At 39.8% G+C, this 12,159-nt stretch overlaps 2 protein-coding genes across 3 annotated transcripts in view; one reads left to right on the forward strand and one right to left on the reverse strand.

The window, feature by feature from the left end:
- The first annotated feature begins 1,075 nt into the window (after positions 1–1,075).
- Positions 1,076–6,589, forward strand: LOC148891305 (transmembrane 6 superfamily member 2-like). The gene is made up of 10 exons (XM_089008465.1): positions 1,076–1,311; positions 2,830–2,936; positions 3,016–3,113; positions 3,194–3,297; positions 3,777–3,859; positions 3,938–4,062; positions 4,220–4,321; positions 4,630–4,722; positions 5,726–5,845; positions 5,929–6,589. The coding sequence occupies exons 1-10, from the start codon at positions 1,220–1,222 to the stop codon at positions 6,136–6,138; spliced, it is 1,134 nt and encodes a 377-aa protein (XP_088864591.1). The 5' UTR covers positions 1,076–1,219; the 3' UTR covers positions 6,139–6,589.
- A 121-nt stretch (positions 6,590–6,710) lies between these two features.
- ncana (neurocan a) overlaps positions 6,711–12,159 on the reverse strand; it is a 39,862-nt gene continuing 34,413 nt past the window's right edge. For both annotated transcript variants that reach the window (XM_089008463.1, XM_089008464.1), the window contains exons 18-21: positions 11,418–11,500; positions 11,121–11,265; positions 9,764–9,946; positions 6,711–8,065 (exon numbers count right to left, since the gene is read on the reverse strand). In XM_089008463.1, the coding sequence (XP_088864589.1) occupies positions 7,950–8,065; positions 9,764–9,946; positions 11,121–11,265; positions 11,418–11,500 (527 nt within the window). In that variant the 3' untranslated portion in view covers positions 6,711–7,949. The remainder of the gene's footprint in view (positions 8,066–9,763; positions 9,947–11,120; positions 11,266–11,417; positions 11,501–12,159) is intronic.

The raw sequence follows: 12,159 nt of genomic DNA on the forward strand, positions 1-12,159 counted from the left end.
CTTTAAAGGGGAAGGATAATTTCAGTTACAGAACAAACCCACCTATTTAAAGGGCAACCGACGTCACTTTTTTGTTTGCTAATTGAGGCAGAAAAGGGCCACCAGAGCTCCTGTGAGGAATTCATCAGCCCGTTTCCACAGGCTGATGAATTCCTTACATGGAGCTTGGACGCCCACTTCTGGCTCTTTCTGGTGCAACATGAGGTTTTCAGACCAAACAAGCATTGACGTGATGGAAGGACTTCTACAATGTGTCTTTTTTTTTTTCGGTCAGGGGCGTTCCTTCAGTGACGTCACGTACGGACTCGTCACTAACTCAAAAACAAGACTTCCGGAATATTCAGCACAAGTCTTAAAACGTAAAATATAGCTATATGCGGTGGAATCTTTGTAAAATACGCTCAGTAGAAGTTATTTGAAGCCATTTTACAAATTATGGACACAACTTGTCCGGAGACGTCGGTTGTCCTTTAAAATTGCATTTTCTGTGTATCTCTTGTTTCTATTTATAATTGTATTATATTTATTATTGTATCTATGCTTGTCTGTGACTGTAAAGTGTCCTTGTCGAGCTTTCAAAGGCGCTTGTAATAAAATGTATTATTATTATTATAATAAATATAAGTCAAATTTTTACACACCATTGTACTAAAACGCTAAGTAATACGTATATGCCGATGACTATGTTATATTTTATTTAGTGGTGTGTGTTACTTCCGGGTTGAGTGAACGCTGGCGCGAATGGCTGCCGCTGCTCATAAAATGTATTATTATTATTATTCTATTTTTACGTGTAAAGAATTTATGAACGAGTTTCGTTGACATGAACCACTACGCCCACCAGATGTCAGTGTTGGCTTAATTACACCATCAAAATAGGGCACGAAAGAGAAAAATAGGCACAAATTACTTCAACTGCGAGGGGAAAAAAATCACACAGATGAAAAGGGAAGAATTTTTGTATCGTAAAGTGACACGCGACGACCTCGAATAAACATATTTAAATTTAAACCTCTACCACCAGAGCTGGACTTTGAGACCTGCTTGGGGAAAAGGTGGAGACTGAACACGTACGAGTGTCGATTCATTACTAAAGGAGAGCAGAAGGGACAGCAGTATGTGTCCATCCGTTTCTTTGCGACGTTAAATTAGTACCTGGGGCCTATTTTGGTCTGGGCTCACTCTCTGTCTCCAAAGAGCAACAGCTGAGCGTTGGATCATGAGGCTTCCCGAGGAAATGTGCGTTTTGGGCCTCTCCCTGCTCGCCCCTGCAGTCTTGTACACCATGAACAATGTCCCTGCACTCCATGAGTAAGTTTGTTCGCACGGAAATGGTTTCACTCTCTGTTTTGGCTTGCATGAAAGCACCGAGTCTATTTATTTGACCAGTGTGTATTTAACTGTCGAAGCCTCGTTTTAACATTTAAACGAGCACTACCAGAAGTATTTATTCCACGAATTTGCAATGGAACTGATTGTTCGATCGATCAGAAATTGTCTTCACGGGGCCAAACAGAATAAATTCTGTCATTTTTAGTACTCTCCTAATTGGTCAAAACAAAACTTTACATCCATATTTAACTAGCAGAACATGTCTGCAGTGATCAATATTAATTCATTAAATAGTAAACAGGTGTGTATATGATCTCAATATGGTTGTATTTATTTATTTTTGGTTGTGTCCTGTTAGATATTTTTCGACCATTTCTTTGTATTTGGCCAGTGTAGCCCCAAGGTTCTCTCTGCAGGCTTTTACTGTTCACTGCACGCAATTGTAGAACCACACTGTGCAAGGTTTTAAATGTTTTCCTGTTAAAAAAAAAAAAAAAAAAAACACAGCAAGAGATGGGAGGAGCACCTGTTTTAATTTCCGAAGAAGTTGCCAGCTTCCCCACTTCAGATGACTGAGATGTGTACTCTCAGGAGCTTAAATCTTTTCCTCGATATCCTCCCAGGCTGCTGGAAAGAGTGTCAGTGCTCAGAATTCCAATGAGATTCTTGATCTGGGATGTGTTTCTATCGAGGTTATTGTGGAGACTGTCAGTCGGGAGTTTGTCATTGCCATGTACTGTACTTTATTTTCCAGTGTATAAGGCCCACCAAAAGCCTTCGTTGTTTTTCAAAAGATGACTTTGCGCCTTATACGCAGATGCCCCTTATATGTGAAGTAATATTGAGCCACAAGAGGTCTTGCAACTCTCCAAATCTTCATTTCCGCCTTTAGAAGAAATACAGACACTTCCCTACTTACGAACATTCGAGTTACAAACAACGGTACATATGACCATTTTTGTAGTAACATATGTTAGTTTTCTCTCAAATTGTATATGTACAGTATATATATTTATATAGCATATATTTTATTAAATGTTTATTTTTCACTACAAACCAATACAGATTACTGATACAAGCCTTGAACATACTTATATAAGCTTTAATCATACATTCCATACAAAATATAGCACTGAAGCAACTTATGAACGAATTCACCTTACGAACGACCATTCGAAACGTATCTCGTTCGTAAATTGGGGAACGTCTGTTGTGCGTAACCCCAGCCTCCGCCGTAAAATGTGGTGTGCCTTATATTTGGAAAACTGTTATATATTCTGTTTGAAACACTTTTTTCATTCATTGAAGGTGCACCTTCTATATGGAAAAGGTTTGAAAATAGTGCACCTTATAATCCAGTGTACCTTATACACCGGAAAATACGGCAATCACAGTGTGGTCATGAATGGGGTGATGTTTTAAGTAGTGTTAAGAATGAAAACAAAAAGATGAGATTTTTTTTTTCCCTCACCACCCATCCATCATTTCTTCCTGCAGGCCTCTGCCCATCCTGGGAATCGGCGTGGCCATCCTTGGATCTGTTCTTCTTCTTTTACGCCTCATAACCGCACCACATAAAAAGAGAGTGGATCCTTTATTTTACGGTAAAGACAGACCAACGTGTGACATGGACTGTTAAAGATAGGCACATTTCCATTTTGACAGCTGTATCATTTTGTCCAGTGTTTGCAGTGTTTACCTTTACCTCTCTGGCGGGTCTGACGAATGCCCTGGAGCAGGATGGCTTCATATCAGGGTTCATGGGATTCTACCTCAAGATGGTAACCTTTCGTGTATCCTGAAATCAATATCTATGCTTGATTTAAAGCTGAAATGACAATTTGCTGCGTTCTTTCTGCAGGGTGAACCTCATCTGAGTACTGCCTATGCTGTGATGATGTCGTACTGGGATGGTTTGGTTCACTTGATTCTCTTTCTTGTCATCATCCATCGCATGTTTAGAGGGTAAATTGAGGATTAATTACTGTCAAAGATGTTTGTTCGGACACTGTGAACAAAGGCTCGAACAAAGGAAGACAGTCTTTTACTGCCGGCAGGGGACGCAGTCATTCATAATCGACTGACGTCCCACGCACCAACATCCATAAATCAACAGAACATAGACATTTTAATGGGTTGTCATTCCATGAACTGATAGATTTGTAACCTGGCTAATGAGCTCTTCCTGTGAAGGAGTTTACCAAGTCCTAAATTACGCCCAAGGCCAGATCTCCTACCTGAGGATGACAGTTTAATAGGCTGTGTCTGTTCACAGCAGCTTGACACCAGATTTTCTGTGCTTCCATTGCGAGCCTTGTGTTCGGCCGACTAACCAACACGAAACTTTTAAATATTATAACTTCTATTTTCTATCAATTACTCTTATTTTTTCCTTTTGTATTATATATTTATGAGATAATTAAAAGTTGTCGTGATCATTGCAGGAAATCTTACCGTAGCCTTTCACTGCTTTGGGTGGGATCCTCCATCATGCATCAACTTGTTCACATCCTGGGAGTGATTGTAGGTGGGTTGGGAACATAAATGTTCTGAATTAATATTTTGGAATGTCTTTTCATCTTTTTTTTTCGTTTTTTTTTTTTAGGTAAACATGGATCTAACATCTATCCAGCTTTTTTGCGAAATGTTCTTTTCTTTTTAGCACTTGTTTGGGCAGCTTCCATCCTTTTTTGTAGGCCCAGAGTGATGCCTATCATCACAGCAGACAAGGTATACAAAGTTAGAGCCCACATTCTTCCGAGACAGCCAAATGTAATGTTAGAAAATTTGAGATTGATGTGTTCAAGATGCCCACTCTTCTTTTATCCATAATTGTCACCTCAAGTTAAATGATGACATCACTTTGAAACTGTCTTGTGTTTACTAGATCATGGCCGAGCAAATGAAAGGTCTGTTCTGTCGTCCTCTTGATGTGCAGTTTGCTGTATTGCTTCTCGGCGGTGTGGCCGGCTGTCTTTTTAGAGGCTTTGTGAGTAGAGTGGTTAAAAAATATATACTGTATGTGTGTGTGTAAATGTATATATATATATATATATATATATATATATATATATATATATATATATATATATATATATATGTGTGTGTGTATATGTGTGTGTGTGTGTGTGTGTGTGTGTGTGTGTGTGTGTGTGTGTGTGTGTGTGTGTGTGTATATATATATATATATATATATATATATATATATATATATATATATATATATATATATATATATATATATATAACAATGATCTGTGTAAAATGTGTAAAAATATTCTTCTCGCTGTTCTTCAGGTAGTGCTGGATTGTCCTTTGGATTTCTCTTTCAGATACATTTATCAGTTTGAACCTTACCTTAAAGATCCGGTGGGCTTCCCGAAGGTGATGGTGAGTCAGAGGGAGAAGAAATGCACTGTTTCACTTTCACAATGGCTGCTGTCCGTTTGTGTACGTCTTGTTGTAGGAGTTGACATGCTCTATTGTGGTTTGGTGATGAAGGTGTACAAAGGAATCACAAACAAATCCAGCCTTTGCACAAAAATCCTGTTGTATTCAGGGTGCATAAATGGCTTTGCTTTTGTAATTCTTACCTTGAAGCCGCAAATTCTAGAACAGCTTCGTGTCGTTATTTAAAATCGGCAATCTTTGAATTTGCATCACGGACAAGCTTACTGCCCATTTTAAGCCCACTGTGGAAATGCTCCCCCATGACCTGGACTGACATATTGGATTGGATTCAATTTTGGTAGAAAAACAAAATACTGGACCTGCTGTAAAGGCAGCCACTCTCGCAGCGCCATCTTGAAGTCAAAACAACAAAAAATAACCAACTAACAAATAATGTGACATAACATTTCTGCACCTTCTTTGTTGTATGAAGCAGTTCTAGATGAAAGGGGAGAAGGTCAAAGCATCCTTTTCACCGCTAGATCAGGGACGTCATGGTGAAATCTGCACGTCTGCTACAAGCTAATTGTTGAAAGCAAACACGAAGCTGTAGCATCCATTGATGAAAAGAGATTGTCTCACATCTCCTGTCCTACGTAAATCCGTTTCAATTCCAAGCCGCGACAGTTCCACATACGCAGGGAGAGCACTTGCTGACGGCTGCCTAACCGGGCGCCATCTTAGACTTCATTTCTACTATCTGTCTGTCTATCCAATCCTATTCCACCTTCTAGAGGCTTTGAGCATATACAGTAAAGTCTCTTTATATCGATATTCTCGAGAGTCGGAAAAAAATATGGATATAACCGGACTATCGATATATCCGATCCTGCGGCATGTAAATTTTCTCCTTGCGTTCATAGAAATAGTATCGTAATAAGAAGTACTATCGATATAACGAGACTTTACTGTATTTTCATGGCTCAAACTGTATTTTCCATAGATGCTGGTCTATTTGTTCTATGCCGTGCCCCTGATGAGCCTCCTCCTCTATGGTCTGATAAGACCAGGCTGCAGCTGGATGCTAGACTGGACTCTCGTCTTTGCCGGAGCCACTGCCCAGGTAAAGTGTGCTTGTCGTGTGTTTAAATGTTGTATGATGTTTTATTTTTAGAACAAAAAGCCAACTTTCTTTTCTGTCTAAAGGCCCAGTGGTGCCACATCGGAGCATCTCTACACTCCCGCACCCCCTTCACATATCGAGTCCCAGCAGACAAATTGTGGACCGTTATCACCTTCAATGTACTCCTTGCTGTCGTGCCAGCTCTGCTGGCTCTGCGCTGCCACAACAGTCCTGCTTATTTCATGAAACCCGTTCCCAAAGGACAAAGCAATAGCAAAAAGAAGAAAAACTAGACAAAAAGGCAATGTTTGTTTCTCTAAAGAACTTCCATATGAAAAAAAAAACATGTCCTAACACCAAACCTGGAGGAAAGACGCAATCATGTAGCTGTGAGTGGCCAAGTGCAGCACTCCCTTTGTCTGGACTGATACGACGGTTCTTAAATGGGGGTGAGGACTGTGATCAGCGAGCACAGCTTTCGGGTGACTCATGCAACACATCCACTTCCTGTCTCTCCTCATCCTTATCTTCAGCTGTTGGAGTGAATTAAATAACAACCAACATTTTAATTTCAGGATCAAAGGTCTCAAAACTATTCTGATGAACGATCAGAATTGATTTCAAAGCAAAAAGTGTACATGATGGTAAACGTTAAACACCATGCCAAAAACGGAAAAAAAAAAAAAGTGTGATTGCAAAGTTTCATATCGCAAAATAAAGGTGCCGATTATTATGAAGTACAAATCTGCATCTATGTTTTGAATTGGAATTTGATACGTTCGCGATTCACCGTTGACACAGTAACATTGGGTTGAGTGGTGCTGATCTTTTACCCAATGATGATGTCACAGTGCTCTTCGTGCTGCTCACTGCTGGCCCATATAACTGATAAGAGCTGAACCCTGGATGAATCATCTGCTATCTATCACGTGACATCATTGCGAGCCTGCATTGGGAGTAGTTAAAAACAAAAAAAGTTCTTCAAAAAGTTAAGTTAGGAGGTATTTTTCCTTATTCTCATTAGTAATCATTCACCATACCCATCATAAATGCTCGATCATTTTCTCTTTATTAAGAATGATAACGGCAACAGGACATCATAAGAACACCAAAAATAAGGTAGATGACAATTCAAATATCAAAGACTCCCCCCCCCCCCCACCCCCCCAAAAAAAATCACATAAAATAATCTCCACATTCTAGCCATCAAGAAAACGTAGCCATGCAATGATGGAAGTTTGAAGCAATTTAGGTACAAGTGAGTGGAGTCAAATAATCTCATTCACATAATCAATCAAGACGTCAATGCCACTCACTGAGTCACCGAGAGTGCTTGAGGCGCATGATCCTATTGGACAAGGTCCAGCTATTGATTAAACATCAGCCAGTAAACACCACAATGTATACAATATTCAGATGAGAGACAATCAATTGATTCATGTTAATACTGGCTGACCGTATGACATAATACTGAATTAGAAAAAAAATGTTCCATCAAATAAGTACAAAATAACAGTACAGCAGAGCATTTTCACTAGCAAAAGTAATCAATAAAATGTGGCACAAAAGGGAGAAAATACGTCTAAAAAAACAGTAGAAATTGAATATGCAATGCGTGTGTTTGCACGTCCAAAATAACAAACAAACCAAAAAAAAAAAAAGCAGAGGGTCACCTTGCTCTCTTGCCTCAATTGTAACAGAATACTCGAGTCATTTTCATATCACAAACAAAAACATTCCTCTCTCTCTCTCATGCACGCATAGACACGCACACACACTCTGCCTGCCGGTCTGATCGAATCAAGATCACGGCGGGCGAGAGAGGAAAAAGATTAGGGAGCTCGTGAGATCTAGTGTTTACGGTTAAGTGTTCGCGTTGGACCTTAGTTAAAGGAAGTGAGTTTAAAATTTCAGGGGAAAAAAAATATGAAAACAGCTAAAGCCGGTGCAGTTAATGAGATCAACTCGATGTGTGATAGTAATAAAACCTTACGTACTGGTCAGGAGGGAGAAAGCAGTTAGAAGCAGACAGAAGAAATTTCTGCTTTGCTTGCGGGAGCCAACCGGTAGCACCTCGGCTTTGGCAGCCGGCGTGTTATTTGATTCAGTCGTAGCTGCGCGCGTTGTCCCTGGTCTTGCGGCCCTCGCCGTGCCTCCTGTGGCCGTGATGCTCGCGCCGTTCTCGGCGATGATGGCGTCGATAGCGGTGGGAGCGCCGGGCTGGAAGGGAATGCGGGTTTTGTGAGTAGCAATGGAGTGGCGAAAGGGTCATACTCTGAAGTTGAATGCAGATTCAATAACTCATGGACGATATTAAAAAAAATAAATCTGGAATGTTCTATACCAGGGGTGTCAGTCATTTTTTGCCGAGGGCCACATTGTAGTTATGGTTTCAGGGAAGCCATTAGAATGTTTAATCACCTCCACATATTACATACATAACGCACAACAAATGAATGAATAACTAGTTTTCAAATCTGAAGTCAAGAATAATGACTGTTATTGTGGTTTACATCCAAAAATATGAAATTTTGGTTTAGATATTAGCAAGCATCATGGAATTTCACAAATTTGATTTGCTTTCACGGGCGGAAAAAAATATGTGGTGGGCCGAATTTGGCCCCCGGGCCTTGCCTTTGACACCGGTGTTCTATACACTTTTAGTAGATCCTGATGACTGTTGAATAAAATGATCACTGTGATGGTTCCATTTTGTCCATTGATGAAATCAGCATGAATGAATGAATGTGATCAAGCGCTGGTCAGACCTCTGGAAATGTTTTTTTTCACTTCCACAATAGTTCAGCATTTGCCTTTTGTACAGCTGCCCCCATTTCAAGCTCATATAACCCCAGTCCCATATAATTTAGGAATTAACTATTTTTTTCCTGATGAATAAAGAGAATCTAAGTTTTCTTACATTGAATGTTTATGTAGTCCTAAAACTCAATATTCTGTTGGTTCTGTAATTTGAGTGAAAAATGACAAAAGCCCTGGCACTGGAGACTTTTTGCACATCGTCTGGCAGTGAATGAGTTAATATAGTGAACAGTTTCACCGCTTATCAGAATAAGAATCATCTTTCTTTGCTAAATATGTAGAACACAAGCAATTTGTCTTCGGTAGAACACGCTGCACTATTATCATCATTAAAAAATTGCAAAAAGGCACTATAAAGTTATATTTGGGTTACTGTTGAGTTAATGGCTTGGGGGAAAAAGCTGTTTATGTCTGATGGAATTACTGCACACAGATCGGTGGCGCCTGCCTGAGGGGAGTCGCTGGAAAAGGTGGGCAGGGTGCGGAGGGTCCAGTCGGATATTCAGGTTACAGGTTATTATTTGTGTATGAAAGGGTTAATAATAATTTATTTGTAAGATGGCGGCAGACTGAATCGACATAATCATGAATATTTAAATAAATATGTTTTTGTGTACAAGCATATTTTAATCATAATGCATTTCATTTCTAAGCGCCTTTCAATAATTGCTATGATGCCATTATCAACATTTTTAACAGGAACATTAATATAATTGTAAAGGGTACTTGGGTGCTTTGAAAGGCGCTTGTAAATTAAATGTATTATTATTATTATTATTATTACTATTACAAGTGATGCCTTTCTTTGATTGAAAAAAAAAAGATTTGTTGCTATTATTAACAGTGCGCCCATCTGATTTTATGTTCTTGGCTGAAATGTGGAGACAAATCAAACAAGATGCTTTTTTTTTAGTAAACATGACATCCCACAGTCATTGTTCTTGCGATGAAAACCTGATCAAGGTATTTTTAGCACGAAGAGCGGTCTTTATTTTTGTCTTTTTATTTCAAAAGACTTATATTCGGCTCCAAAGACCGTTGAAAAAAAATGTGATGGGCTATGTGAGGATTCACATCCATAACATTGAGCGGACTTACATTTAGCGCAAATGATCCTGGGTCGCTCCCAGCTGCCGTCGGCCCTGCAGCGGGCGGTGGGGATGTGACGCTGGTAGAAGCCCTCCGAGCACTGGTAGCGGACCACCGCATGGATGTCGTAGTGTGATCTCCGCCTGCCGACCAGTTGGGCGTTTTCCACAGCAGGGGGGGTCCCGCACAACACTGGAAAGAAGAGCAAAGTCGAAGCAGGGATTGTCATTTGACGGTTTCACGATGTGTAAGTGACCTGTCTGACTTCTCCAGACTAGGCTCAACGACATTGTTGTCAAGTCCCTTTGATTATTATGACTGTCTGTATTATACTGCCCCCTTGAGGCCAAAACAGGTACACCTGAAGGTGAGACACAATGCCCATTGAATTAAAGCATGGACATTCGGACATTCGGTTATATTCTATTATCACATCCATGATTTCATAACTGTCAGCTATTTTTTTCAAATTGCTCTCTCTCCTTGATAACACACACTTAAAATCATGATTTTTTTCCCCCTTCCGTCAACAACATAATGGTTTATTCTTAAATGATAATAATAATAATAATACATTTCATTTATGAGCGCCTTTCAAAACTCAAGAACACCAAATGACTCCCTTTTTAATTAATTCACTGCCGTTCCCGAATTTATCCGGGTATTGAAAAGCATGACGCAAGTTTGTTCAGGTTACGGTTTTTCCTGCGGAGAGGGTGCCGATAACGCGCTGGTCATACCTCTGGCAATGTTTTTCGACTCCCACGAGAGGGCAGCATTTGCCTTTTGTCCATGTTAGCGCTTTGTTACAGCTTCCGCTGTTGTTAAAGCGCTATATAAATCAATATGTATCTGTGGTATTTTGTACAGCAACCCTAATTTCAGGCTCAGATAACTCCAGACCTATATAATTTAGGAATTAACTCATTTTTTCTGATGAAAGAAGAGAGTCTAAGGTTTCTTACACTCGCATTGAATGTTTGTGTCGTTCTAAAACTCAATATACTGTGGGTCCTGCATTTTGAGTGAAAATGACAAAAACCCTGGCACTGGAGTGGACACATTTTTGCACATGGTCTCATAGTGAATGAATTAAAAATAGATTTTTGCCTTCTTTATTGTTTATTTACCAGACTGGGAAAATATCAATCATGATTGTTTCTATTAATTAAGTTGTTTGACTTTGATGACCATCATTTTTTTTATCACAGTCATGATTCAAATGATAATTTCACCTGGACCTGATAAATCCGAAAGTAATTATTTGCCTATTATTTGCACAACGGCGGTCAATACTTTTACACAGTTGTTTGTAGCTGAACAGTGCGACCTCTTAACTGCATTGGCCGTGTGAAATAAAAAGTACCTGTTCCTTTTTTGCAGATGTAAGGCAGATTGTAGTTGCAGGGGACGTCGTTCCATTTGCCATCCTCATGAGCAATGGTCACCACACAGTCCTCGCCTCCTGCAAAGAAGTTATCGGGCTGGCTCTCCCGCCAGTTTTCGTACACCTGTAAAAGATTCCGCATGGTTTATCAGCAAGCTGCACGACTGGATTCTGAATTATATTTTTTTTTTGGGGGGGGGAGTATTTTTATTTAACTTGCTGCTCTTTGTATAAAGACATTTTGGACAGCGGCAATATCAAAGAGTGCTGACTGACCAGTTCGTTGCCATCAGTCCACTGAAAGTCGTCCTCCACTGTGCGGTCGTTTAGACCCACCCAGGCGTTGTCATGGCCCAGACCTTTCAAAACAACCAAAGACAACATCCTATCATTAACCCTTTCATTCACCCTGAAATCTGATAACATGACAAGCTGCCAACTGTCGTCACCGCTGTGCATGAAAGGGTTAAAAGTAAGGGATTAAGTACCAATAAATATAGTATACAATATTTTCCGGTGTATAAGGCGCACCGGAGTATAAGGCACACCCCCAATGAATGGTGTATTTTCAAAATGTTTCCATCAATAAGGCGCACTGGATTATAAGGCACACCTTCAATGATTTAAAATGTTTTCCAAATATAATATAGAAATATATAAATGTTTCCCAAATATAAGGCACACCACATTATAAGGCACTACAAGGGGAAATTACAGTTGACATTTTTATTTTACTATGCTTAGAATATCTTGTTTTCTATCCTTTCACTCCCACCCCAACCCCATCCCTCTTCAATTGCTGCTGTGGACTGCAAATTTCCCCATTGCGGGACGAATAAAGGTATTCTGATTCTGATTCTGATTCTGATCCCCACTTTCAAATTGCTGCTGTGGACTGTACATTTTCCCATTGTGGGACGAATAAAGGTTTTCTGATTCTGATTCTGATAAGGCGCACCTGCGTAAAAGGCGCAGGGTCGTCTTTTGAAGAAAATCAAAGCTTTTGGGTGATACACCG

Source organism: Hippocampus bargibanti, linkage group LG11, assembly GCF_051943395.1.
Source record: "Hippocampus bargibanti isolate YZ-2025 linkage group LG11, ASM5194339v1, whole genome shotgun sequence".
In the NCBI taxonomy this organism is placed as follows: Eukaryota; Metazoa; Chordata; class Actinopteri; order Syngnathiformes; family Syngnathidae; genus Hippocampus; species Hippocampus bargibanti.